Source organism: Pongo pygmaeus, chromosome 19 (assembly GCF_028885625.2).
Source record: "Pongo pygmaeus isolate AG05252 chromosome 19, NHGRI_mPonPyg2-v2.0_pri, whole genome shotgun sequence".
Taxonomy (NCBI): Eukaryota; Metazoa; Chordata; class Mammalia; order Primates; family Hominidae; genus Pongo; species Pongo pygmaeus.
This window is the reverse complement of record NC_072392.2, coordinates 82,265,108-82,289,251: the sequence shown is the minus strand read 5'-3', so window position 1 is coordinate 82,289,251 and position 24,144 is coordinate 82,265,108. Positions and strand designations below refer to the sequence as shown.

At 48.8% G+C, this 24,144-nt stretch overlaps 2 protein-coding genes across 4 annotated transcripts; one reads left to right on the top strand and one right to left on the bottom strand.

The window, feature by feature from the left end:
* The first annotated feature begins 1,217 nt into the window (after positions 1–1,217).
* ICAM2 (intercellular adhesion molecule 2) lies at positions 1,218–19,770 on the top strand. Of its 2 annotated transcripts, none has more exons than XM_054459008.2 (5): positions 1,218–1,238; positions 15,639–15,743; positions 16,960–17,226; positions 18,389–18,709; positions 19,440–19,770. In XM_054459008.2, exons 2-5 carry the CDS (start codon positions 15,683–15,685, stop codon positions 19,616–19,618), a joined length of 828 nt encoding a protein of 275 aa, XP_054314983.1. In that variant the 5' UTR covers positions 1,218–1,238; positions 15,639–15,682; the 3' UTR covers positions 19,619–19,770. The 2 variants fall into 2 exon arrangements, with proteins under 2 accessions (XP_054314983.1, XP_063511417.1); XM_063655347.1 differs by lacking the exon at positions 1,218–1,238 and adding an exon at positions 14,565–14,644.
* PRR29 (proline rich 29) lies at positions 18,048–24,144 on the bottom strand. 2 transcript variants are annotated; one of them, XM_054459012.1, is made up of 6 exons: positions 24,054–24,144; positions 23,685–23,760; positions 23,392–23,498; positions 21,055–21,284; positions 20,828–20,898; positions 18,055–20,632 (listed from the first exon to the last, which is right to left on the bottom strand). In XM_054459012.1, exons 1-6 carry the CDS (start codon positions 24,111–24,113, stop codon positions 20,604–20,606), a joined length of 573 nt encoding a protein of 190 aa, XP_054314987.1. In that variant the 5' UTR covers positions 24,114–24,144; the 3' UTR covers positions 18,055–20,603. The 2 variants fall into 2 exon arrangements, with proteins under 2 accessions (XP_054314986.1, XP_054314987.1); XM_054459011.1 differs by lacking the exon at positions 20,828–20,898 and having other exon boundaries at positions 18,048–20,632; positions 21,057–21,284; positions 24,054–24,127.

Genomic DNA, 24,144 nt, shown 5'->3' with positions numbered 1-24,144 from the left:
CCCAGCTACTCAGGAGGCTGAGGCAGGAGAATTGCTTGAACTCGGGAGGCGGAGGTTGCGGTGAGCCGAGATCACACCACTGCACTCCAGCACTCCAGCCTGGGCAACAGAGCGAGACTCCATCTCTACAAAACAAACAAACAACAACAACAAACGCTGAGGCAAGAGAATCTCTTGAACCTGGGAGGCAGAGGTTACAGTGAGCCAAGATCACACCACTGCACTCCAGCCTGGGCAACAGAGCAAAACTCCATCTCAAAAAAAAAAAAAGAAAGAAAGAAAGAAAAGAGAAAGCGAGAGCTCCAGAGATGGATGGTGGTGATGGTTGCAGAACAATGTGAATGTACTTAGTGCCCCAAACTGTACACTTAAAAATAATTAAAATGGGCCTAGCATGGTGGCTCATTCCCAGCATTTGGGAGGCTGAGGTGGGAGGATTGCTTGAGCTCAAGAGTTTGAGACCAGGCTGGGCAACATAAGCAAGACTCTGTCTCTACAAAAACTACAGAAATTAGCCAAGCCTGGTGGCTGCACACTTGTAGTCCCAGTCACTTGGGAAGTTGAGGAGGGAGGGTCACTTGAGCTCAGGGGTCAGAGGTTGCCATGAACTGTGATTGTGCCACTGCACTCCAGCCTGGGTGACAAAAGCAAGACTCTGTCTTAAAAACAACACAACAAAAAATTGGCTGGGCGCAGTGGCTCTTGCCTGTAATCCCAGCACTTTGGGAGGCCGAGGAAGTCAGATCACTTGAGGTCAAGAGTTCAAGACCAGCCTGGCCAACATGGTGAAACCCCGTCTCTACTAAAAATACAAAAATTAGCCAGGCATGGTGGCAGATGCCTGTGGTCCCAGTTACTCTGCGGGCTGAGGCACAAGAACCACATGAACTCGGGAGGCAGAGGTTGCAGTGAGCCAAGATCACGCCACTGCACTCCAGCCTGGGTGACTGAGACTCAGTCTAAAAAAAAAAAAAAAAAATTAAAATGGTAAATTCTGTTGTGTACATTTTACCACAATTAGAAAAAAAAAAAAGGCAGGATGGGAGTGGAGCTAAATGAGGCTAGTTTAGGGTGGGAACCTGGGCACAGGAAGCACGTCACTTCTGGTGGGGGGTGGGGGGAGGGAGAAGACTGAATAACGAGCAGTGAACTAGGCAGCTGTGACACGCCCACCTTGTCACCTTGTCACCAATTTCCTGCCCGGGATCCCAGAGCCGCCCTTGTTGGAGCCCAGAGGGGTAAGGTTGAGCTTCTCACTTTCCCTCCAATGAAGCTTGGCAGCACGGGAAGAATTTTGGCAGTGTCGAGGTCTGAGTTTTAGTCCATTCCTCTCTCTGAGCCTCAGTTTCTCCCTGGTAAGTGCAGGGGTTGGGGAATCCCCAGCGCTCCTGTGGCTCGACATCCTGTGCTCTGTGAAGCTCCTGCCCTGCCAGGTCTCCGAGCTCACGCACTTGCCCTGGCGCCCCTTTCCTGATTTGTCTCCCCTCTCTCCTTCCTCTGCTCTGCCATCTCGGTGGCCGATGTAGAAAAGTGGGGCTGCCTCCTTATTTAGGGGCCCACGTGGGCTATGATCTGGACCATCTGAGCTGATGCAGAGGAGAAGGGACAGTCCCTGTTCTCCCCAGCAGGCGTGGTGGGTTCATAATGAATCTCAGTCACTCACATCCTACCTGCCTCGATTTGAGGGGGTCTTTCCTAACCCATGGCTCACATTCCCATGAAGCCTCTTCTTTCTAGGCATGTAGAAAGGCCCTTTTTCCCTTTTATTATTTTTGTAAAATTTACTAGGTAACACATAAAAAGCACATGTAACATACATATACATCATACTGCACAGTAATATACCAAACACGCCCGAAGCTGCCACTCAGCACAAGGATGGAATATCACCAAACTGCAAACACCACTTGTCTGCTTTTTTTTTTTTTTTTTTCTTTGAGATGGAGTTTTCATTCTTGTCGCCCAGGCTGGAGTGCAATGGTGCAATCTTGGCTCACCACAACCTTCACCTGCTGGGTTCAAGCGATTCTCCTGTCTCGGCCTCCCAAGTAGCTGGGACTACAGGTGCACATGCCACCATGCCCAGCTCATTTTTGTGTTTTTAGTAGCGACAGGGTTTCACCGTGTTGGCTAGGATAGTCTCGATCTCTTGACCTCGTGATCCGCCCGCCTCGGCCTCCCAAAATGCTGGGATTACAGGCGTGAGCCACCACACCTGGCCACCGCTTGTCCACTTTTATGCTACTTGCCTCCCACCCACAGGTAGCCACCCTCTGGAACTTTGTGTTTATTGTTCTCTTATTTTTAAGTGCTTTATTACATATGCATATCTATTTATTTATTTATTTATTTATTTATTTACTGAGATGGGGGTCACACTATATTGCCCAGGCTGGAGTGCAGTGGCTATTCACAGGCATGATCATAGCACACTACAACCTCGAACTCCTGGGATCCAATGATCTTCCCACCTCAGCCTCCTGATTAGTTGGGACTACAGTCTTGAACTGCTGCACCCAGCTATGCCTATTTATTTTTATTTTATGAAACAGTTATATAGCATTACTCTGTGCTAGGCACTGTTCTAAATGCTTTAAAATATTTACTTATTTTATTTGTTTAATCTGCACAAAAACCCTACGTGGAAGATACTATTATTGATTCCTTTTTGCAGATGAGGAAATTGAGGCACAGAAAGATTAAGTGATTTGCTCAAGGTCACACAGATAGTAAGAAGTAAGGCTGGGAGCAGTGGCTCATGCCTGTAATCCCAGCACTTTGGGAGGCCAAGGCAGGAGGATCATGGGGTCAAGAGATAGAGTCCGTCCTGGCCAACAAGGTGAAACCCCATCTCTACTAAAAATACAAAAATTAGCTGGGTGTGGTGGCGTATGCCTGTAGTTTCAGCTATTCAGGAGGCTGAGGCAGGAGAATAGCTCGAACACGGGAGGTGGAGGTTGCAGTAAGCTGAGATCGAGCCACTGCACTCCAGCCTGGGCGACAGAACGAGAGCCCGTCTCAAAAAAAAAAAAAAAAAGAGAAGTAAACAACACAAGGACATGTCTGGTTCTTAGTGTGACAGCGTTTCTAGGGCATACATCTAAGAATGGAATTGTGAGTTACAGGGTATAAGAATATTCAGTTTACAAGATAATGCCTAATTATCTCGAAGAGCACCAATATACACTCTCATCAGCAGTTAGAAGGGTGCCTATTAACCTACGGCCTCTCCAACAATTGGTCTTGTCATATTTCTTAACTTTTGCCAACTTAATACATATAAAATAGTATCTGTCCCATTGTAATTTTAATTTTAATTTCCCTGGCTACTCGAGCTAAATAATCTTTTCACTTGTTTAGACATGTTTCCTTTTCTTTGAAATGTTTCTTTGTGTCTTTTTTTTTTTTTTTGAGACAGAGTCTCACTCTGTCACCCAGGCTGGAATGCAATGTCGCTATCTCAGCTCACTGCAAGCTCCACCTCCTAGGTTCACGCCATTCTCCTGCCTCAGCCTCCTGAGTAGCTGGGACTACAGGTGCCCGCCACCATGCCTGGTTAATTTTTTTGTATTTTTAGTAGCGACGGGGTTTCACCATGTTGGTCAGGATGGTCTCGATCTTCTGACCTTGTGATCAGCCCACCTCGGCCTCCCAAAGTGCTGGGGTCACAGCTGCACCCGGCCTGTTTCTTTGTATCTTAGTCAAAGTTACCAATTGTTGATTTTGTGATTGACAATTTTGAGGTCTTGCCCCAAGGATATGGAAATACTCCCTTATATTTTCTTATAAAGATTTTCTTTCACATATAAATCCTTAATCTAAATGGAATGGATTTCTGTATTTGGTGTGAGATAGGGATACATTTTCCCCTTTTTTTCTCCATATGGTTAATCAATTGATCCTGTGTCATTTAACAGACGCTTCTTTTACCCAGTGATCTTCTATGTCATCTTTGTCATGCATCAAAGTTTCAAACAAGCATAGGTGTATTTCTGGGCTCTTTATTCTGTTTCATCAGTTAATTTGCCTATACCTACACTAACACCATATTTTACAGAAAGTCTTAATATCTAGCAGAGCAAATCCCTCACCTTATTCATTTCCTTTAGGGGCGTCTTGATTCTTTTGTTCTTCCATATAAACCTTAAAATCAGCTTTCAGTTTCCATGAAAAACCCTACTGGGGTTAATTGGAATTGCACTGACCCTGTAGATCAGTTACAGAATAATTTACATCTTTATAATATTGAATTTCCTATACATGAACATGTGTTTTCTCTCCATTTATTTAGATTGTCTTTAATATTTTTCAATAAAGTATTATAATTTTCTTACTATAGGTCTTATAGTTCTAGGTTTTGTTAGTTTTCTTGCTCTACTTTTTTGACTGTTGTAAATGATGTATTTTTTAAATTATGTTTTTGTATTTTACTGATATACACGAGAGCAACCAATTTTTGAATATTGATCTTTTAGCTAGTTGCCTTGCTAAAATCTCTTATTACTTTGAATAACTTGCCTGATGATTCTTTTGGATTTTCTACCTGGGTAGTCACGCCATATACAAATACTGACGGTTTTGATCGCCCTTCCTTCCTTCCTTCTTCCTTTTTTCCTTCCTTCCTTCTTTCCTTCCTTTCCTTTTACTGCAATGTATAAGACCTTTGGTACAATATTAAACAGAGGCAGAAATCATAGGCATCTTTGTCTGTTCCTGATTTTAAAGGAAATTCTCCTAAGATTTACTGATTAAAAACAATATAGAAGTTTTATGTAAGTTTTCTTTATCAGGTTAAGGAGATTTCCTTCTAATTGCTAAGAGCTTGTGTCATAAAAGGGTGTTGAATGTTGTCAATTTTTTTAATCTGTTGATATTATCATATGTTTTTTCTTTTTAAATCTGTTAATGTAAGTTTTATTTTGGTCTCCTTTTGCTCTAAAGCAGAATCCTTTGTTCCAAAGCAGAGGCTGGAGCAAGGACTTAGATTCAGATAGGTTATTTGAGAGGTGATTCCAGGAAGCAGGGGGTTAAGAAGCAGGGAAAACAGACAGGAAGGAACAAAAAGCCCTTTTAAAGGAGGGTGACTGATGTTGCAGCTGTAGGCGACGGAAGCTTATTCTGCTGAGACCTCTGATAAAACTACAGGATGTCTCCCGGAATTGCCCACTGGCAAGAAGGAGGCTGGAAATTATATCCACTGGCTCCTGTTCCCCAACTGGGTGAGGATCGCATTCTAGGGACCTTAACTCTCCCACACTTCTGGGAATCACTAGCTGGCAAGTAAATTGTTCCTAAAGCATTGAAGAAGACCCTGAGGCAAAAAGCAAAAAGAAGCATAGTATAAGTTTGGGGGTAGGTGGAGGGGCACTGGCAGCTTAAAAGGGGGTCTAGGCTTGCACAAAATTATCCACTGTAGGGACAGCTGAAATCAGCAGAGGGCAGAAGTGATATGACACAGAGCACCAAAGTCTACTATTACCAACATAATAAATAATGTTTATAGACATTTCTTCGTTGTTAAGCCATCCTTGCATACCTGAGATAAACCCAACTAGAACGTGATGTCTTTTTTTTTTTTACACTGCCAGATTTGATTTACCAGTATTTTTCTTATAACTGTTGCATTTATAGTCATGAGTGAAACTGGCCTCTAATATTGCTTTCTCTTCCTGTACTTGTCTTGTTTAGATATTAAGGTTACACTGGCCTCACGGAAAGAGTTAATGTTTTCATTTTTTCCATTCTCAGAAAGAGTTTTTATAAAATTAGAATTACTAACCAGGCACAGTGCTGTGTGCCTGTATTCCCAGTTACTCGAGAGACTAAGGCAGGAAGATCTCTTGAGCCCAAGAGTTTGAGACTAGCCTGGGCAATATAGCAAAACTCCATTTCTAAAAAAAATAAATAGATAATAATAATTTTTGTTTTAAAGAGTTATCCTTACTTGAACTTCTGCAAAACCATCTAGACCTGGTATTTTCTTCATGGGAAGATCTTTAAATTGCTGATTCAAGTTTTTTTGTTTTCTTTTATTTTTTTCTTGGAGACACGGTCTCACTTTGTTACCTAGGCTAGAGATAGTGGCGTAATCTCAGTTTACTGCAGCCTCAACCTCCCAGGCTCAAGCCATCCCCCTAACTCCGCCTCCCAAGTAGTTGTGACTACAGGCGTGTGCCACCACGCCTGGCTAGTTTTTGTATTTTTTGTAGAGACGGGTTTTGTCATGTTGCCCAGGCTGGTCTCGAACTCTTGGGCTTAAGGGATCTTCCCACCTCAGCCTTCCAAAGTGCTGGGATTAGCCGTGAGCACTTTCTTGGGATTACCTGTGAGCCACTATGTCCGGCCCTGATTCAATTTCTTTAATAGTTATAGAACCATTTAGGCTTTTTATTTCTTCTTAAATAAGTTTGGTAAGTTATATTTTTCTGAGACTTGATCTACTTCAATTCCTATGTTGTAGGATAACTTTCTTATAGTCTTCTTTATTTTTCATTGTGGTAAAATACACATAACATAAAATGTACCAAATTAACCATTTTTAAGTGTACACTTCAGCAATTAATGCTAAGTATGTTCTCATTGTTTTGCAACCCATCTCCAGAAATTTTTCCATCTTGCAAAACCAGAACTAAACACATTTAAAGGACTTTCATTTCCCCTCTCCCACAGCCCTGGCAACCACTGTTTCACTTTCTGTTTCTATAAATTTGTATAGTTTTCTTTCTTCTCATGTTTATGTTTCCATTTACATTCCTAATCATGTTTACGCATGCCTTCTTTTTCTTTATATATCGATTTCACTGGAGACTTGCCTATCCTATTGAGTTTTGTAGGGAAGGGTTTTTTTAAAAATATTTTTTATTTTAATAGAGAGATAATATCTCACTGTGTTGCCCAGGCTGGTCTCAAACCCCTGAGCTCAGGTGATCCTTCCACCTTGGCCTCCCAAAGTGCTAGGATTATAGGCATGAGTCACCATGCCTGGCCATCAGACTTATTTTCCTTCTTTCTTTCTTTCTTTCTTTCTTCCTTCCTTCCTTCCTTTCTCTCCCTCTCTTTCTTCCTTTCTTTCTCTCTCTCTTTCTTTTTCTCTCTTTCTTTCTTTCTTCCTTTCTCTCTCTCTCTCCCTTCCTTCCTTCCTCTTTCTTTCTTTCTCTCTCTTCCTTTCTTTCTTTCTTCCTTCCTTCCTTTCTTTCTCTCTCTCTTTCTTTCTCTCTCTTTCTTTCTTTCTTCCTTTCTTTCTTTCTCTCTCTCTCTCCCTTCCTTCCTTCCTTTCTCTCTTTCTTTCTTTCTCTCTCTCTTCCTTCCTTTCTTTCTTCCTTCCTTCCTCTCTCTCTTCCTTTCTTTCTTTCCTTCTTTCTCTCTCTCCCTTCCCTCCTTTCTTTCTTTCTTTCTTCTTTCTTTCTTTCCTTCCTTCCTTCTTTCTTTTCTTTCCTTCCTTCCTTCCTTCTATCTTTCTTTCTTTCTTTCCTTTCTTTCTTTCTTTCTTTCTTTCTTTCTTTCTTTCTTTCTTTCTTTCTTTTTTCTTTCTTTCTTTCTTTCTTTCTTTCTTTTCTTTTCTTTTCTTTTCTTTCTGATGTGATCTTACCATGTTGCCCAGGCCTGTCTCAAATTCCTGGGCAGGGGCAATCCTCCTACTTTGGCCTCCCAAACTGCTGGGATGACAGGCATGAGCCACTGCATGTGGCCCAGAGTTCTTGTCTAATACAAGAATTCTAGGCTATAGATTTCCCTCCAAGCACAACTTTTGCAGCCTCACAGAAATTTTAACATGGTATTTTCATTATCATTCAATTTTAGGAATTTATAAATGTGTCATTATGATTTCTTCTTTGACCAATGCATTATTTAGATTATGTTTTTAAACTGTCAAATATGTAAGGGTTTTAAAACTCATCTTCTTGAAGAATTTGTATTCCCTACCTTATAGATGCAGTTCAAGCATTTACACCACTGATTTTTTTTTCTGTCTGCATCATTACTCATAATTAAGAGACATATGTTAAAATTTCCTGTTGTGATGGTGGTTTTACTTCTTTATAGTTCTATATGGGAGTATATAGAACTATAAAGAGTATATATAGAAGTATATAGTTCTATATATAAACTTCTATATAGAAGTTTAGAACTATTGTAACTTCCTGGTGAATTGACCCTTTATTCTAGGTACTCACTCTATCCCTAATAAACGTTTTTGTCTTTAAATTCATTTTTGTCTGATATAAATATAGCTTTCCAAGCTTTCTTTTGGTGTTTGCCTAGTATATCTTTTTCATCCTTTGACTTTCAACCAATTCCATATCCTTATGCATGAAGTATGTCTCTTGTAAACAACAAACAACATAGAGCTGAGATTTGTGTTTTAGTATTTTTTTTTCTTTTTTGAGATAGGAACTCACCCTATCACCCAGGCTGGAGTGCAGTGGCACGATCTTGGCTCACTGCAACCTCCACCTCCTGGGTTCAAGCAATCCTCCCACCTCAGTCTCCCAAGTAGCTGAGACTACAGGCACACATCACCACACCTGGCTAATTTTTGTATTTGTATTTGTTTTTGAATTTTTTTATTTATTGAGACAGAGTGAGACTCTGTTGCCCAGGCTGGAGTGCAGTGGTGCGATCTCAACTCACTGCAATCTCTGCCTCCCATGTTCAGGCAATTCTCATGCCTCAGCCTCCTGAGTAGCTGAGACCACAGGCACACGCCACCATGTCCAGCTAATTTTTGTATTTTTAGTAGAGAGTGGTTTCACCATGTTGGCCACGCTGGTCTCAAACTCCTGACCTCAGGTAATCCACTCGCCCCAGCCTCCCAAAGTGCTGGGATTACCGGCATAAGCCACCACACTCAGATTTCTTCTTAATTTTTTTAAACTAAGGGTTGTTTGGTTGTTTTTATACAGTTTTAAGCCTCTCTAGTGGTTTAGAATTTATATACTTTATCTCTACTGGTTTTCCTTGAAATTTTACATGTTCTTTTAATATTTGACAAAAATTGTAGAGTCACTATTCAGTATACATGGGGGGATTGGTTTCAGAACCTTCCCAACAGATACCAAAATTTGATGATGCTCAAGTCCCTAATATAAAATTGCATAGCGTTTTCGTATAACCTACACACATCCTCCTGTATACTTTAAACTATCTCTAGATTATTTAGAACACCTAATACAGTGTTACACATCCCTTCATTCACGTGGATTCAACAGTACTTGGTGTGCAGCAAACCCAAGTTTTGCTTTTTGAAATGTTGTGTAAACTTTTTAATAATTTTTTTTTCTTTTGAAACAGAATTTTGCTGTGTTGCCCAAGCTGGAGTGCAGTGGCACAATCTCAGCTCACAGCAACCTCCACCTCCCAGGTTCAAGCAATTCTCCTGCCTCAGCCTCCCAAGTAGCTGGGATTACAGACACACACCACTACACCTGGCTAATTTTTATGTATATTTAGTAGAGATGGGGTTCCACCATGTTGTCCAGGCTGGTCTCAAACTCCTGACCTCAAGTGATCCACCCGCCTCAGCCTCCCAAAGTGCTGGGATTACAGGCATGAGCCACCTTGCCCAGCCTAAAATTTTTAAAATAATAGACACAGAGTCTCACTGTGTTGTCCAGGCTGGTTTCAAACTCCTGGGTTCAATCAATCCTCCTGCCTCAACCTCCCAAAGTGCTGGGATTACAAGTGTGAGCCACCATACCTGGCCAGTATTTGTCTTTCTATGCCTGTCTTATTTCACTTAACATATTGTCCTCCAGGTTTGTTCATGTTGTCAAAAATGACAGGATTTCCTTCTTTTTAAGGCTGAATAGTATTCCACTGTGTATATGTATCAGATTTTCTTTATCCATTCGTCCACTGTTGGGCACTTAGTTTGATTCTATATCTTGTCTATTGTGAATAATGCTGCAATGAACATGGGAGTGCAGATATCTCTTTGACATGCTGGTTTCATTTCATTGGGATATATACCCAGCAGTGGGATTGCTAGATCCTCTGTAGTTCTACTTTTAATTTTTTGAGGAGCCTCCATTCTATTTTCCATAATAGCTGTACTAATTCACATTCTTCCTAACTGCATGTAAGCATTCCTTTTTCTCTACATTCTTATCAACATGTATCTCTTTTAAAAAAGTATTATTATTGTTTTTTTAGAGACAGAGTCTTCCTATGTTGCCCAGGCTGGTCTCAAACTCCTGGGTTCAAGGGATCCTCCTGCCTCAGCCTCCCAAAGTATTAGGATTACAGACATGAGCCATCATGCCCAGCTGTCATCAACACTTATCTCTTGTCTTTTTGAAAATAGCCATTCTAACAGGTGTGAAGTGATATCTCATTGTGGGTTTAATTTGCATTTCCTTAATAATTAGTGATGGTGGGCACTTCTTAATATACCTCTTGGCCATTTGTATGTCTTCTTTTTTTGAGATGGAGTCTCGCTCTGTCACCCAGGCTGAAGTGCAGTGGCGCAATCTCGGCTCACCGCAACCTCTGCCTCCCAGGTTCAAGCGATTCTCCTGCCTCAGCCTCCCAAGGAGCTGAGACTACAGGTGCGTGCCACTACGCCCAGCTACTTTTTTGTGTTTTTAGTAGAGACAGGGTTTCACCATGTTAGCCAGGATGGTCTCCATCTCCTGACTTCGTGATCCACCCACCTCGGCCTCCCAAAGTGCTGGGATTACGGATGTAAGCCACCACGCTGGGCCCATTTGTATGTCTTCTTTTGAGAAATATCTACTCAGGTCCTTTGCCCATTTTTGTTTATTTTTTTCATCTTTCTCTTTATTCTGACAACATTATATGGCATTAAATAAAGTCCAAGAGACATTGGGCTGGTCTGTGCCCATTTTAAAATTGTGTTATTTTTTCTTGCTATTGAGTTGTTTGAGTTTCTTATATATTTTGGATGTTAGTCCCTTATTGCATGTATGGTTTGCAAATATTTTCTCCCATTCCTTATATAACTTAAAATGTGTCCTCCCTCCTAAAAATTCCAAGTTAGAATCTTAGAATGCTTTAACTCCAATCCTTCCTTATATATTCTTACCCAGTATTTTAGTTTTGAACTTCTAAAAACTTCTCAAAATAAACATTATAATGATTAATATTACCATTATTGTAAACAATATTTGTTTGGAATTGTGTACTCATTTGCCATTTTATTTTCTTGCCCTTCTTTGCATAGCAAACTGTTCTATAATCATTTTTTCTTCTTGCTGAAGCACATTTTTAAATGCTCATTTAGGTATTTTGGGGGATAAACTTTTTGTTTATCTGTTTTTGTTAACTTTGGTTCTTGAAAGATGGTTTTGCTGGGTACACAATTCTAATAGTTTTTTTTTTCTTTCAAACAAGAGAGGAAAGTCATTGGATTAGGACCCTGTCAGAGCATAATCCTTCCAAAGCTCTGTGGGAGAGATGAGTTCACTTTCTAAACTGAGACTCTAATCTCCCCTCCCCTCAAAAATTCTCTCACGTTTTCCAGAACTATCTTAACTCCTCCAGTTTTATAGCTCCCTTCCTTGAGAAACTTAGGGATCCAGAGAGCAAAACAGGAGACATTTCATGGTGAAAACAATTTTCCAGGAAGGACCCCAAGTTTCTTCTCTCTTCTACATCATGGTCAGTTTCCTCTTATTCCTGTGTTACAGGACCAACAGGTGTGTAGGCCCACTGCTGTGCAGCAACAGGCCAATTACACTGACACAGCAGGGTTTGCTGCAGAGAAAAAGTTTAATGATCCCAGGGTGCCAAATGAGGAGATTGGGGAGACCATCAAATCCATCTCCCCAAAGAGTTCTGGGCTGGGATTTTAGAGGAGATTGTGGAGGGCAAGAGGCTGGTAAACTGGAGTCAATGACTGGTCGAGGTAAGGGGATAAAATCACTGGAATATGGAAACTGCATTCTTTTTTGAGTCAGCTCCTCATGGGGTCCTTCAGGCCAGCTGGCATCAATTGGGTCCTTCAGACTGGCTGGCATCAATGGGGTCCTTCAGACCAGCTGGCATGAGTACTTTCACTGGTATGCAGGACCTGAAAGAATATCTCAAAGGGAAAACTTAACATTTTATAATGTTCAAGCTGTTACCTTTAGAGCAGTTAAGGGAACTCTAATCCTATAAGAGAATCTGCATAATTCTGGGGCAATAGGCACCGAGCAACTGTGAGGAAGCAGGTCAGAGAGCATACTGAACTAATGATTAATGTTGAGTGTGCTGCATGCTCTTTTCCTGTCGTGGACATTTTGTAGGGCAAGCCCCACAGTAACTCTCTGTACACAAGGACCCATGTCCAAACCTCCCACGGGCAGGTTTGAAGGGTCAGAACTTTCCACTGTGTTCAGCCTGGATAGTTCTTTCCCTTCTGCAACACGATTCCTGAGTGAACAGAGAGTCATCGCCGGGCACCTAACCCAGCCCACCACCCATCAGAGTCCACCCCTTACCCCTACAACCAGCACTTTCCCCGTAACAATTCTAGATCACCTTCCATCTTGGATTAAGGGTACCTCCTACTCTGAGTTGACTTTCCTTCCTTTCAGCTTCTTCAGTTGTGGGGCATGAGCACACACAGCTGCTGGCTCATGTGCATCTAGTGTTAGGACTAGAAAGGGAAGGGTCTGGCTAGAAGGAACCGGCTCTGGTTCAGAAAGTCCCAGGAAAACCTCTGCTCAGAGGCGGGCAGATCACGAGGTCAGGAGTTCGAGACCAGCCTGGCCAACACAGTGAAACCGCGTCTCCACTAAAAATACAAAAATTAGCTGGGCATGGTGGCTGGCGCCTGTAACCCCAGCTACTCAGGAGGCTGAGGCAGGAGAATCACTTGAACCCAGGAGGCAGAGGTTGCAGTGAGCTGAGATCGTGTCACTGCACTCCAGCCTGGGTGACAGAGCGAGACTCCATCTCAAAAAAAGAAAACCTCTGCGCAGGCCTAACTCAAAGTGCCCATCCTCAAGGAGTAAGGTACCATGATTGGCCTTGTTTACATTATAAGGTCAGCCTTGTGGCATTGGGAAGCAGAGACTTTAGCAGTAGCAGGAGGAAGATGCTGGACAAAAAAAAACAGTAAATGCTTAGGACCTAAAACTAAAAACAGCCTTCGCCCAAGCTTGTTTAGGACAAACTCTCTCATTCATTCACTAATCCATGCATGCACCCATCCATCTACCAGTTCAACAATGATGAAGCACCTCCTGTGTGCCAGGCAGTGTCCTACACTGGGTGGATGTAGCAGTACATGAGATTCAGCTTCTGCCCTCTCTGTTGATGGACCAGTGGGGAGGCAGGGAGGTTATTGGGTCAACGGTTAGAATACAGTAAATATTTCTAACAAATAGATGGTCACATGCCCGGTGTGTCCCAGCCAAGCAGGGCCTGCCCAGGAAGGACAGGAGACATCACAGGAGGAGATGGGGGGTAGGAACTGGGGCCTGTGCTTTCGGGGAGGACGTTGGGCTGCAGAAGCCTTGCTTGAAGAGGGAATCAGGCTGGCCCTGCTGTGTATGCAGGCGGGATTCCCAAGCACTGTCCTTTCCCGAAGCTGTTTGGAGCACTCCAGGTGTGGATCACCCCACCTTCCCACAGTCCCTCACAGTGAGGAAGGCCCCAGAACCTTCCTCTGGCCTTCTGCTATGTTGCTTTTCCCTCTTGAGGGTCTCCTGGGAACCAGGCTCCTGACAATCCTCTTCTTGCGCCTGCTCGGGCGGGCTTCAACCGTCACCATGGCAGGCTATCATTCATGGTGACTTCATTTTTTCTAGGTATGTGATCTTGAACAAGTCATTTAACCTTGCCGTGCCTCAGTTTTCCCATCTGTAAGATGGAGACAGTAACAGTACCTGCCTCACAGAATTAGGGGATTAATTGGTTAATATTTATAGAGTGCTTGTGACAGTGCCTGACCTGTAGTAAATAAATGTTTACTATTATTATTATTGATGTTGTTATTGTTATTATTATTCTGACTCAGTGGAGGACACAGAGTCTCCACTACAGCAATGTCCCCATCCCCACTCTTCTGTCCCAGCCCCTGGAACCACCTCCTCAGCCCCTGGCTTGGGTTTCAGGAGCGTTTCCTGCTCCCAGGACTTTGCCGGCCCCACATGAAATCAGATTCCTTCAGGCTGAGAGTGAAGCTCCACCCTGTTCTCCTTTTCTCTGCTGGCCCCAGGCCCTGCCCCTTCCTCCCTGCATCATTCTCAAGTCCAGCAACCCCGTCCAGGGACTTCCCTGGGTCCAGGCTGACAATGGCAGCACTTGATGGTTGTGTACAGTAGTAACCGCCTTTGGCCTCAGCAGTGAGGGAAGGGCAGGACCTCACCCTGCCCTCCCAACCCAGAATGGAGCTTGGCCAAAGCCCTGAGGATTCTGGGGCATCCCTTTGGAAAGGCCCCATCAGGGGTTCCCCTGAGAAAGCAAGAAGTCCTGCTCTTTCCCTGACTGGTTGCAAAAGGGATCTTAGGCAGAACTGAGGGATGAGACTGGGTGGCGATCCCCCAGGAAGGTCCTCTCGTCCACTGAAATCCCTCCCTTACCTGCTCACTGCTTCTGCGGATTCCTCCCTAGGAATAAAGTGAAACACCTCAGGCCCCAACCCTCCCAGCCCAAGGCTCCCTCCTGGAGGGAGAGAGATGATGGACGACACCAGGTAGGCCAGGAAATGGAGGCCATGGTTTGGGGGTGTGGCTGCAGCCAGACTGACCCCATTTTCTGTCTGTGCCTGGGTTGCTGGGGACTATTATGGGATGCACTTCCTGAGGCTCTGGGCCTCAAGTTGGCCCTGAATCAGCTGAGTCAAGATCAAGTCTAGGTTGAAAACTGAGTGAGGGCCAGGTGCGGTGGCTCAGGCCTGTAATCCCAGCACTTTGGGAGGCCAAGGCAGGCAGATCACCTGAGGTCAGGAGTTCAAGACCAGCCTGGCCAACATGGAGAAACCCCATCTCTATTAAAAATACAGAATTAGCTGGGTGTGGTGACGCAATCCTGTAATGTCAGCTACTCTGGAGGCTGAGGCAGGAGAATTGCTTGAATCTGGGAGGCAGAGGTTGCAGTGAACCAAAAATTGTGCCACAGCACGCCAGCCTGGGCGACAAGAGTGAGACTCCATCTCAAAAAAAAAAAAAAAAAGAAAACTGAGTGGGATGTGAAGGTTTATGCAGAATTGCACCAAGCATTTAGCAGGAGAAGCTAAAATTCCCATCCAGGCTTCCTTAGAAAAGCCCAAGTCACTCTCCCTTTTTGCTATGGTGACCGCAAGTCCTGGACAGGTTCTGGCCTTTGGATGGTTGCCTCCCAGGCGTGACTCCAACAATGCATCCCATGGGATTTGGGTTTCCCCAGATCTGGGGCTTGTAGGCCTGACTCTCCCCTGTGCACACGTCTCACACACGCATGCGTGCACCCGTTGCCTGCCCCGCCCCTTGCACAGGGAGCCAGCAGGGAGGTCTGGGTTATGCCCCGCTTATCAGCAGCTTCCCAGCTTCCTCTGCCTGGATTCTTAGAGGCCTAGGGTCCTAGAACCAGCTGGTGCACGTGGCTTCCCAAAGATCTCTCAGATAATGAGAGGAAATGCAGTCATCAGTTTGCAGAAGGCTGGGGATTCTGGGCCATAGCTCAGACCTGCGCCCTCCATCTCCCTCCAGGCAGCCCTTGGCTGGTCCCTGCGAGCCCGTGGACACTGCTGGAGATGTCCTCTTTCGGTTACAGAACCCTGACTGTGGCCCTCTTAGCCCTGCTCTGCTGTCCAGGTAAGCCAGTTTCCTGGGGTTCCTGGATTTGGCACATGCCAGCCGAGAGGGTGGGGGTGCTCCGTTCCCTGTGGCTTCAGGTGGAAGAGAATGCCCAAAAGTTGCTGAGGTTCTTGGGTTTTTTTGTTTTGTTTTAAGACAGGGTCTCGCTCTATCACCCAGGCTGGAGTACAGTGGCATGATCATGGCTCACTGCACCTCCCTGGGCTCAGGTGATCCTCCCACCTCAGCCTCCTGAGTAGCTGGGATCACAGGTGAGAGCCACTATGCCCAGCTAATTTTTGTATTTTTTGTAGAGACGGCGGGGGCTGGTCTCGAACTCCTGGACTCAAGTGATCCACCCACCTTGGTCTCCCAAAGTGCTGGGATTACAGCATGAGCCACCATGCCCAGCCTGCTGAGGCTTTTAAAATTTTTTATTTTTATTATAGGCAGGTTCCTGTTCTGTTGCCCAGGCTGGAGTGCAGAGTGTGATCATAGCTCGCTGCAGCCTCCAACTCCTGGGCTCAACAATCCTCCTGCCCCAGCCTTTGCACTGCTGGCCCCCTTCCCCTGGATCACTGCCCCCGAGTATCTGCAGGGCGTGCCACGCCCCTGCATGCCTTTGCCCACGAGTCACCATCTGGGTGAGGCCTTCATTGAGCACAGCATTTAAAGTGGCCTCACCCCCACTCCCTGCTCCCTTTCTCGGCGCTTTCCCGCCATCTGACCGGCTGGGTGCTCTGCCTGTCACTGTTTACTGGAGCTCCGCCAGGGCAGTGTTTGGTCTACTGTGATCACTGCTGTATCCCCAGAGCCTGATGCTTTGGACATAGCAGGTGTTCAAAAAGTGTTTGTGCAAGAAAGGAAAGGAGGGAGTGCCACAGAGGGCCCTCTGTGAGAGGGCTTCATGGGGGAGGGGACATTTGGGCTGACCTTAAAAACTGAGTCAGATCCCACTCCATGGATATGGAGCACAGCCTGAGGAAGACTAATCTGGAGCTGATGGGCAGATGGGCTGGAGGAAGGACAGCCAGAGGCAGGGAGTCAGATGGGGGGTGGCCTCCTGGTCTAGCCGGGGCCATGACACCTGACAAGGGGAAAGTAGCAGCGGGGCCCCCAGTGACCTTTCCTCTTCAGCCCCTGACCCAGGAGCCAGACTGCCTCAATGGACAGCTCCACTGGAGGGCAGGGGGCGGGGGGATGACACGACTGCCCAGTGTTTCTGGTTTTCCAGGATCTGATGAGAAGGTATTCGAGGTACACGTGAGGCCAAAGAAGCTGGTGGTTGAGCCCAAAGGGTCCCTCGAGGTCAACTGCAGCACCACCTGTAACCAGCCTGAAGTGGGTGGTCTGGAGACCTCTCTAGATAAGATTCTGCTGGACGAACAGGCTCACTGGAAACATTACTTGGTCTCAAACATCTCCCATGACGCAGTCCTCCAATGCCACTTCACCTGCTCCGGGAAGCAGGAGTCAATGAATTCCAACATCAGCGTGTACCGTGAGTGGCTGTGCCGCGGGGCCCTCCTCTCCCCTGGGGCAGAGCCTGTGTCTACTGAATGCACACAGAGCCCCTCTGTGCCTGCTCCTGGGCACTGTCATCATGGGGCCCTGCCTCCCTGAGCTCCTGGGGTGACAAGGGGCAGGACCAGGCCAGCCCTTGGTTGGATGCCTTGAGCCCGCTGGCATCTCAAGATGTAGACAACCCACATTTTGCATCTTGCTTGGGGGAGGACAATCTAACCAACATTTAGCCAAATCCAGAAGTTATTTCCCAACATAGCTGAGTCACCAGAGCACCCCATGTCCCATGCCAAGTAGTGGGGTCACCATCAGGGGAGCTGAGCCTGTCCATCTCATGGGAAGAAGGTTGAGGTGTTGCCCAGGGTTTTCATCTTCCCCTCAGGGCCCACAGCAAATGTGTGGCCATCACACTCCACCTGCACATGAGCCATGAAAACCTTCCAGATGGGCTGGGATAGGACATCTTGGTGAATCACCTGGGTCCATTCCATCACCAGTTTCAGTGGATCAATGAACAGAAAAACATCTTAAATCCAACATATTTTCCCGGGGTGGGAGGTGGGGTGAGTGGAGGTGAAGTATTCTAATTCAAAAGAGAATCCAGGGCACCCCCTCGGGTGGTTGAATACGTGAGGAATCGTGGTGGCCATGGCCCTGACCCTGGAGAACCTGGGCAGATCTGGCTCCGGCCCCCGCCTCCTAAGTGATGAACTTCACAGCTCCGTTCCTCCAGTGCCCAGTTCCAGTGAGCACGCCCATCTAAGTCTCCCTCAACGTGCACGCCCATCTAAGTCTCTCTCAACGTGATCACCCAACTGTTTAATTTTTGAAATTTGTATTTCATTTCTGAAGGAGAGGAGACAGACCCAAAATTTTGTATCTTTCCAGTTGGCTGTACAATTTCTGAACCTTGTCCTTGTAGACAACTGGTCACCGGAAACCATCATGCCTGTAAAACTACCACACAGTCCAGCCTCCATCCTCAACTGCCGCCCTCTTCCTCTCTGCACTGGAGCGGGCCAGGCCACCTCCTCCCCAACCATGGAACACCATGGTGACAGGAGATGGCCCTGGCCAGGGGGAGGCTGCTGGGACTGCACCCCCATCCTAACCGGACCTCCCTCCTTTGTCCCCTGCAGAGCCTCCAAGGCAGGTCATCCTGACACTGCAACCCACTTGGGTGGCCGTGGGCAAGTCCTTCACCATTGAGTGCAGGGTGCCCACCGTGGAGCCCCTGGACAGCCTCACCCTCTTCCTGTTCCGTGGCAATGAGACTCTGCACAATCAGACCTTCGGGAAGGCAGCCCCTGCCCTGCAGGAGGCCACAGCCACATTCAGCAGCACAGCTCACAGAGAGGATGGCCACCACAACTTCTCCTGCCTGGCTGTGCTGGACTTGATGTCTCGCGGGGGCAACATCTTTCACAAATACTCAGCCCCAAAGATGCTGGAGATCTATGGTGAGGGGGGCTCCACGGATGGAGTTGGGAGTGAGAAGTCACTTTCAGCCCCTTGGGGGAAGAAAAATCTCGAGCCCCACTTGGGAAGCAAACACCCAGGAGCCCACCCTTCACCCTGAGGCTTCCCTCTTACTCTCCCTCTTCCCTGAAGTTCTTTCCACGTCCCCAGCTTGGACCTCAACTGCTCCAGAGGTCGGGAGAGGTCAACTAGTTCCTCGGCCACCATCAAGCCCCGTGACCTTAACTGCTCTCCCTGGCCTTGGCTCCCCTCCACAATGAGAAGTTTGGCCTGACTGCCCCCGCTGAGGTCCCCAGAGCTCTGCTGCTCAGTGACTCTGGACGGCTGGCACATTCCCTGTCCTCAGGGAGCTTGGCATGAAGTTCACTCAGCTCTGCCCAAGAAGGGGTTTGGCTGGGACCATGCCAGCCTCCAGGCCACGGTGTCCAGCAGCTACACACTGGTCCCATGGCTGCTGACAAGGGGACATCTGCCCTCACAGCCTCACAGAAGTCCAGCTGGTAGCCTGAGATCTGGGCCACCTTTTTCCCAGATAATAGTTTTAATGCAGACACCATTCACCACTCATCTCTACAACCTGGGGTGACTGCAGGATGCATGAGTAGGCGGCGGAGGCTGGGGGGCTGGGTCGGGGGTGGACTTCCACTCCCTTTTGGTCCCTGGTAACTGGGATCACAGGATGTCTAAGACCCTTGCCCCCTCCCTCCCCAGAGCCCGTGTCGGACAGCCAGATGGTCATCATAGTCACGGTGGTGTCGGTGTTGCTGTTCCTGTTCGTGACATCTGTCCTGCTCTGCTTCATCTTCAGCCAGCACTGGCGCCAGCGGCGGACGGGCACCTACGGGGTGCGAGCGGCTTGGAGGAGGCTGCCCCAGGCCTTCCGGCCATAGCACGCATGAGTGGCATGGCCACCACCACGGTGGTCACTGGAACTCAGTGTGACTCCTCAGGGTTGAGGTCCAGCCCTGGCTGAAGGACTGTGACAGGCAGCAGAGACTTGGGACATTGCCTTTTCTAGCCCAAATACAAACACCTGGACTTAGCCCTGTGCCCACAGTGTCTCCTCCTGGGATAACAATGGCCAGGGAGGGGGGCCACCATGGGGGACCCCTTTCCCTAGATGCCTCCCTCCCTACCCTCTCCTTCACAGGGGGCTCCCAGTCCAGGCGCCAGGCCCCCATCTGGTCTGAGTAGCTCATTCCTACTGAGGGAGGGTGGGGGAAACACACCCTGGCCCAGGGGGCAGAGGACACACTGTTCCCACCTGGCCCCCAGGAGACCTCAGGCCACTCCTGGCCACAGCAGGACAAAGCTCTGACCTCTCCTTTCTGCCAACAGAGCTGCTTCCTGGGACGAGGGTTGGGGGCCCAGGGAACTGACTCTGCTCAGGGGCACTGCCCAGCAAGGCCTCTCCCCCACCACTCTGCACCCTTCCAGCCACCTCAAAGGGGCCTTCAAAGCTGTGGAAAGCAGAAGGAACCCTCTACTCCCCTCTTGCTCCATTACTAGGCTGGAAGGAGACCTCATCATCCCAGAGAGAGGGGTGAGGGAGAGAGGGTGGGGGGCTCTGTTCCCAGGCCTCCCCCTGCTCCAGGCAGGAAGCAGTGGGGCAGAGGTGGGCTGACATGGCTTCAAGGGCCGGGGTGTGCTCTAAGAAGCTCTTACACAACAGCACAGATCTGGCCCATCCAGGAACTCATTGGGGTGGGGCAGGGACTGATTTCCCCAGGAGAAGAGGGCCTGGCTGAGGTTGAGGGAGTGAGAAGGACTGCCAGCCACGGGCACAGGGGAGTCAACAAGAGAGGTGCAGGAGGCGGCTCCGGGGCTGTATCCAGAGCAGGAAGCCGGTGCAGTTCCCAGGGCCAGGGTCTGTCCTCATAGGAGGCTCTCGGCATCATAGTAGTCTGGGGAAACAAGAACCTCATCTTGACTCCCTCCTGTCTCAGTGGACCCCAAAGAGGAAAAGGGAAGGGGACAGGCCAGTTGCCTGCAGCAGTGATGGTAGGAAACCCCCAAACCCCACCAGAGGGCACAAGGCCCTCCTGGCCTCCTGATTCACTCCCAGGCCTGGGCCCCACTGCCCACCGCCCCAGCCCTACCTGAAGCCGGGGGTACATCGGCACCCACAGTCCCTGTGGCACTGGGGGGTGGGGGTGGGGGCACAGCTCTCCTGAGATGGGGGAGAGAAAAAGACCCCCATCAGAGGCCCAGGGGTGGCCTCTGGGGTTTCACCCGCAAGTTATCTCCATCGACCACCAGCCCCTGCGCAGCTCTTCTGCAACTTCCAGCCCAGAGCAGAACCCTGGCAGCACCCAGCCTCACTTACACCTCCCTTTCCCTGGAGGCAGGACAGTGCTGAATCGTGGGCACGTCCTGCAAGTAGGGCTGACAAGCGGGGGTGGGGAAGAAGGGGCCTGGCCAGGGCAGCAGGGCACCCGGGGAGGGCATCGAATAGGGCAAGTAGTGGTGGTGAAACACCAAAGGCCCTTTCTCCTGCACGTCCATCTCCTCCTCCTCCTCCTCCTCAGGCTCTTCCTGTGGAACCTCCAGGTAGACCTGGGGATTGTGCAAAACAGGGAGGGGAAATAAGAATCCACCATCAGGCTCTCCCCACCACCACTCCTCCACTCCCCTAAGTTATTTCCTCCAGATAGGCTTTGTAAGAATGGCTTGTGGCCGGGCGCGGTGGCTCACGCCTGTAATCCCAGCACTGTGGGAGGCTGAGGCAGGCGGATCATGAGGTCAGAAGATCGAGACCATCCTGGCTAACACGGTGAAACCCCGTCTCTACTAAAAATACAAAACAAAACAAAAAATTAGCCGGGTGTGGTAGTGGGCGCCTGTAGTCCCAGCTACTCAGGAGGCTGAGGCAGGAGAATGGCGTGCACCTGGGAGGCGGAGCTTGCAGTGAGCAGAGATCGAGCCACTGCACTCCAGCCTGGGCGACAGAGCGAGACTCCATCTCAAAAGAAAAAAATGAAAAAAAAAAAAAAAAGAATGGCTTGTGTAGGCGGGGTGCGGTGGCTCACGCCTGTAATCCTAGCACTTTGGGAGGCTGAGGCGGGCAGATCATAAGGTCAGGAGATCGAGACCATCCTGGCTAACACGGTGAAACCCCGTCTCTACTAAAAACACAAAAAAGTAGCCGGGTGTGGTGGCGGGTGCCTGTGGTCCCAGCTACTCGGGAGGCTGAGGCAGGAGAATCGTTTGAACCCAGGAGGCGGAAGTTGCAGTGAGCCGAGATCACGCCTCCACACTCCAGCCTGGGTGACAGAGAGAGACTTCATCTCAAAAAAAAAAAAAAAAAAAGAAAAGAAAAAAGAAAAGAAGAAAAGAATGGCTTGTGTTTACTGAGCATTTACTACATGCGGACAAGGCATTGTGGAAACATTTACTCCTGTAGCTCAAGGATGTTGAGCAACTTAGCCACCCAGTTGATTCCAGGTGTGACCTTCAGAGCTGGGGCCAGGAGTCCACTGAGCCATCCCCAGCCTCACCCCCAGCCCCTGGAACCACCTATGTGTCATCACTGAGGACCCAGGGGTGAGGGGGTGGCAGTAGCTCCTCAGGGTCTCCTTCTGTCTGGATTCCTTGAACCCCTCTCCGCCTCCTCCGAGCTGAACAACATTCTCTCTCCACCCAGTCCCTGCTTCTCCTGACCTCAGGATGCCCACTATTGGCTGAGTAAGGCTCAGTCTTAGAGCTGTATGCACATGCATGCACACACACGTTTGCACACACACCCACTTGTACACACGCACATGCTTGCACGCACACGCTTGCACGCACACACTTGCTTTCACAATCCGCTTGCACACACACTCTTGCACACGCACATGAACACACACTTGCGCACACACGTTTGCACACACACCCACTTGTACACACGCACATGCTTGCACGCACACGCTTGCACGCACACTTGCTTTCACAATCCGCTTGCACACACTCTTGCACACGCACATGAACACACACTTGCACACACACATGCATGTACACAGCCTTGCACACACACACGCATGCACACAGACACCCGCTTGCACACACATACACACACACTGCTGCACACGGTTTCCCCCATTCTGTCTCCTGACTCTGCCCCTGCCAGCCTGGATGGCGGACACACCCTTTGCCTCCTCCAAGGGTCAAAATCCTACCTGGCTTTCTAAGATCCTCTGCTCCTCCAAGGAGCCTGTCCCCATCCCCCAACCCTGTGTGCACTTGTGCTTTGTACCTCTCCATGTGCCATCACAGCCAACCTGGCCTTGTATCCCTAACCATTCATTTATTCATTCACTTGTTCAACAAATATCAGCTGAGCCCCTACACGGTGTCAGGCACCAGGCCAGACGCTCATGATGCATGGGGCAGGGTTACCAGGGTGCCTGCCTTCCTGGAACCTTAAGTCCAGTGGGGGAGGCACTGCAGGGAAACCTCCTTGAAAACAAGACCTCGGTGGTCTGGACTTTGGGGGGGTCTCTTCCCCCCGCCAACCTTTCATGGAGGCTGAAACATAACAAATGCCAAACAGCCCCAGCCAGAGAGACGGGCTGGCTTCCTGCTCCTCTGTCTCCCAGTTCTTTTCTCCCCTGGACAGGAACCCCGGGTGGATCAGCATCCCTGGACCCACGGTGAGCGACCCCGGCGGCCCACCCACACACACCTGAGGGCAGGGCGAGGCGGGCCCGGGCTGCAGCGCTCCAGCCACCAGGCGACTCAGCAGCAGCTGGTGCATCTGCGCGTTCTGCAGCATCATCAATTCCAGCAGGTCTAGGAAGCGGGGTTCATCAAGCCCACGCCGGGCCTCCGAGTCCCCCTCCCCCTGACACCCCTGTCCCAGGGGGCGAAGAATGGGTTGGCGGGTTGTGCTGTGGGGACTCCCAGAGGATGTGCGGGGCAGAAGGGGGTGAGTGGTGGTGATGGTAGGGATGGAGTGGGGGGACCCGGGAGTCTCACCTTCCTTCACGCGGCCTGGCTGCGGGGGCGCAGGTGGGATGGTCCACGAGAGGGGCTGCAGGACGGTGACCCAGGGCTGGGGGTGTGCGCGGAGTCAGCCAGGTAGGGTGGGGGGAATGGATGGGGACACGTCGCGAGCCCCAACCCCTCTCGGCCAGTGGCCTCCCTAACCCCGCAGGGGCCAGGTTCTCTCCTCCCCGCCCTGCGGCCTCCCTGCTCCCTGCCACGCCTCTTCCTCTGGGTTTGGGGCTGTCTCTCCTCGCCCCCCACCCGCCCCCACCCCTCCAGGATCTGGCCCCTCCAGGGACAGCTCCCCACTCTGCCGTCTCCCAAGCTAAGGCAGGATCTGCTCCCGGGCTCAGCCCTCACCGTCGGGACTGCGCTCTGCGGTGGGGAGCGACCCCAGCTCCCGCCCGCCCCAGAGGCCATGGCTGGCGCCGGTTGCCTTGGCGACGCCGAG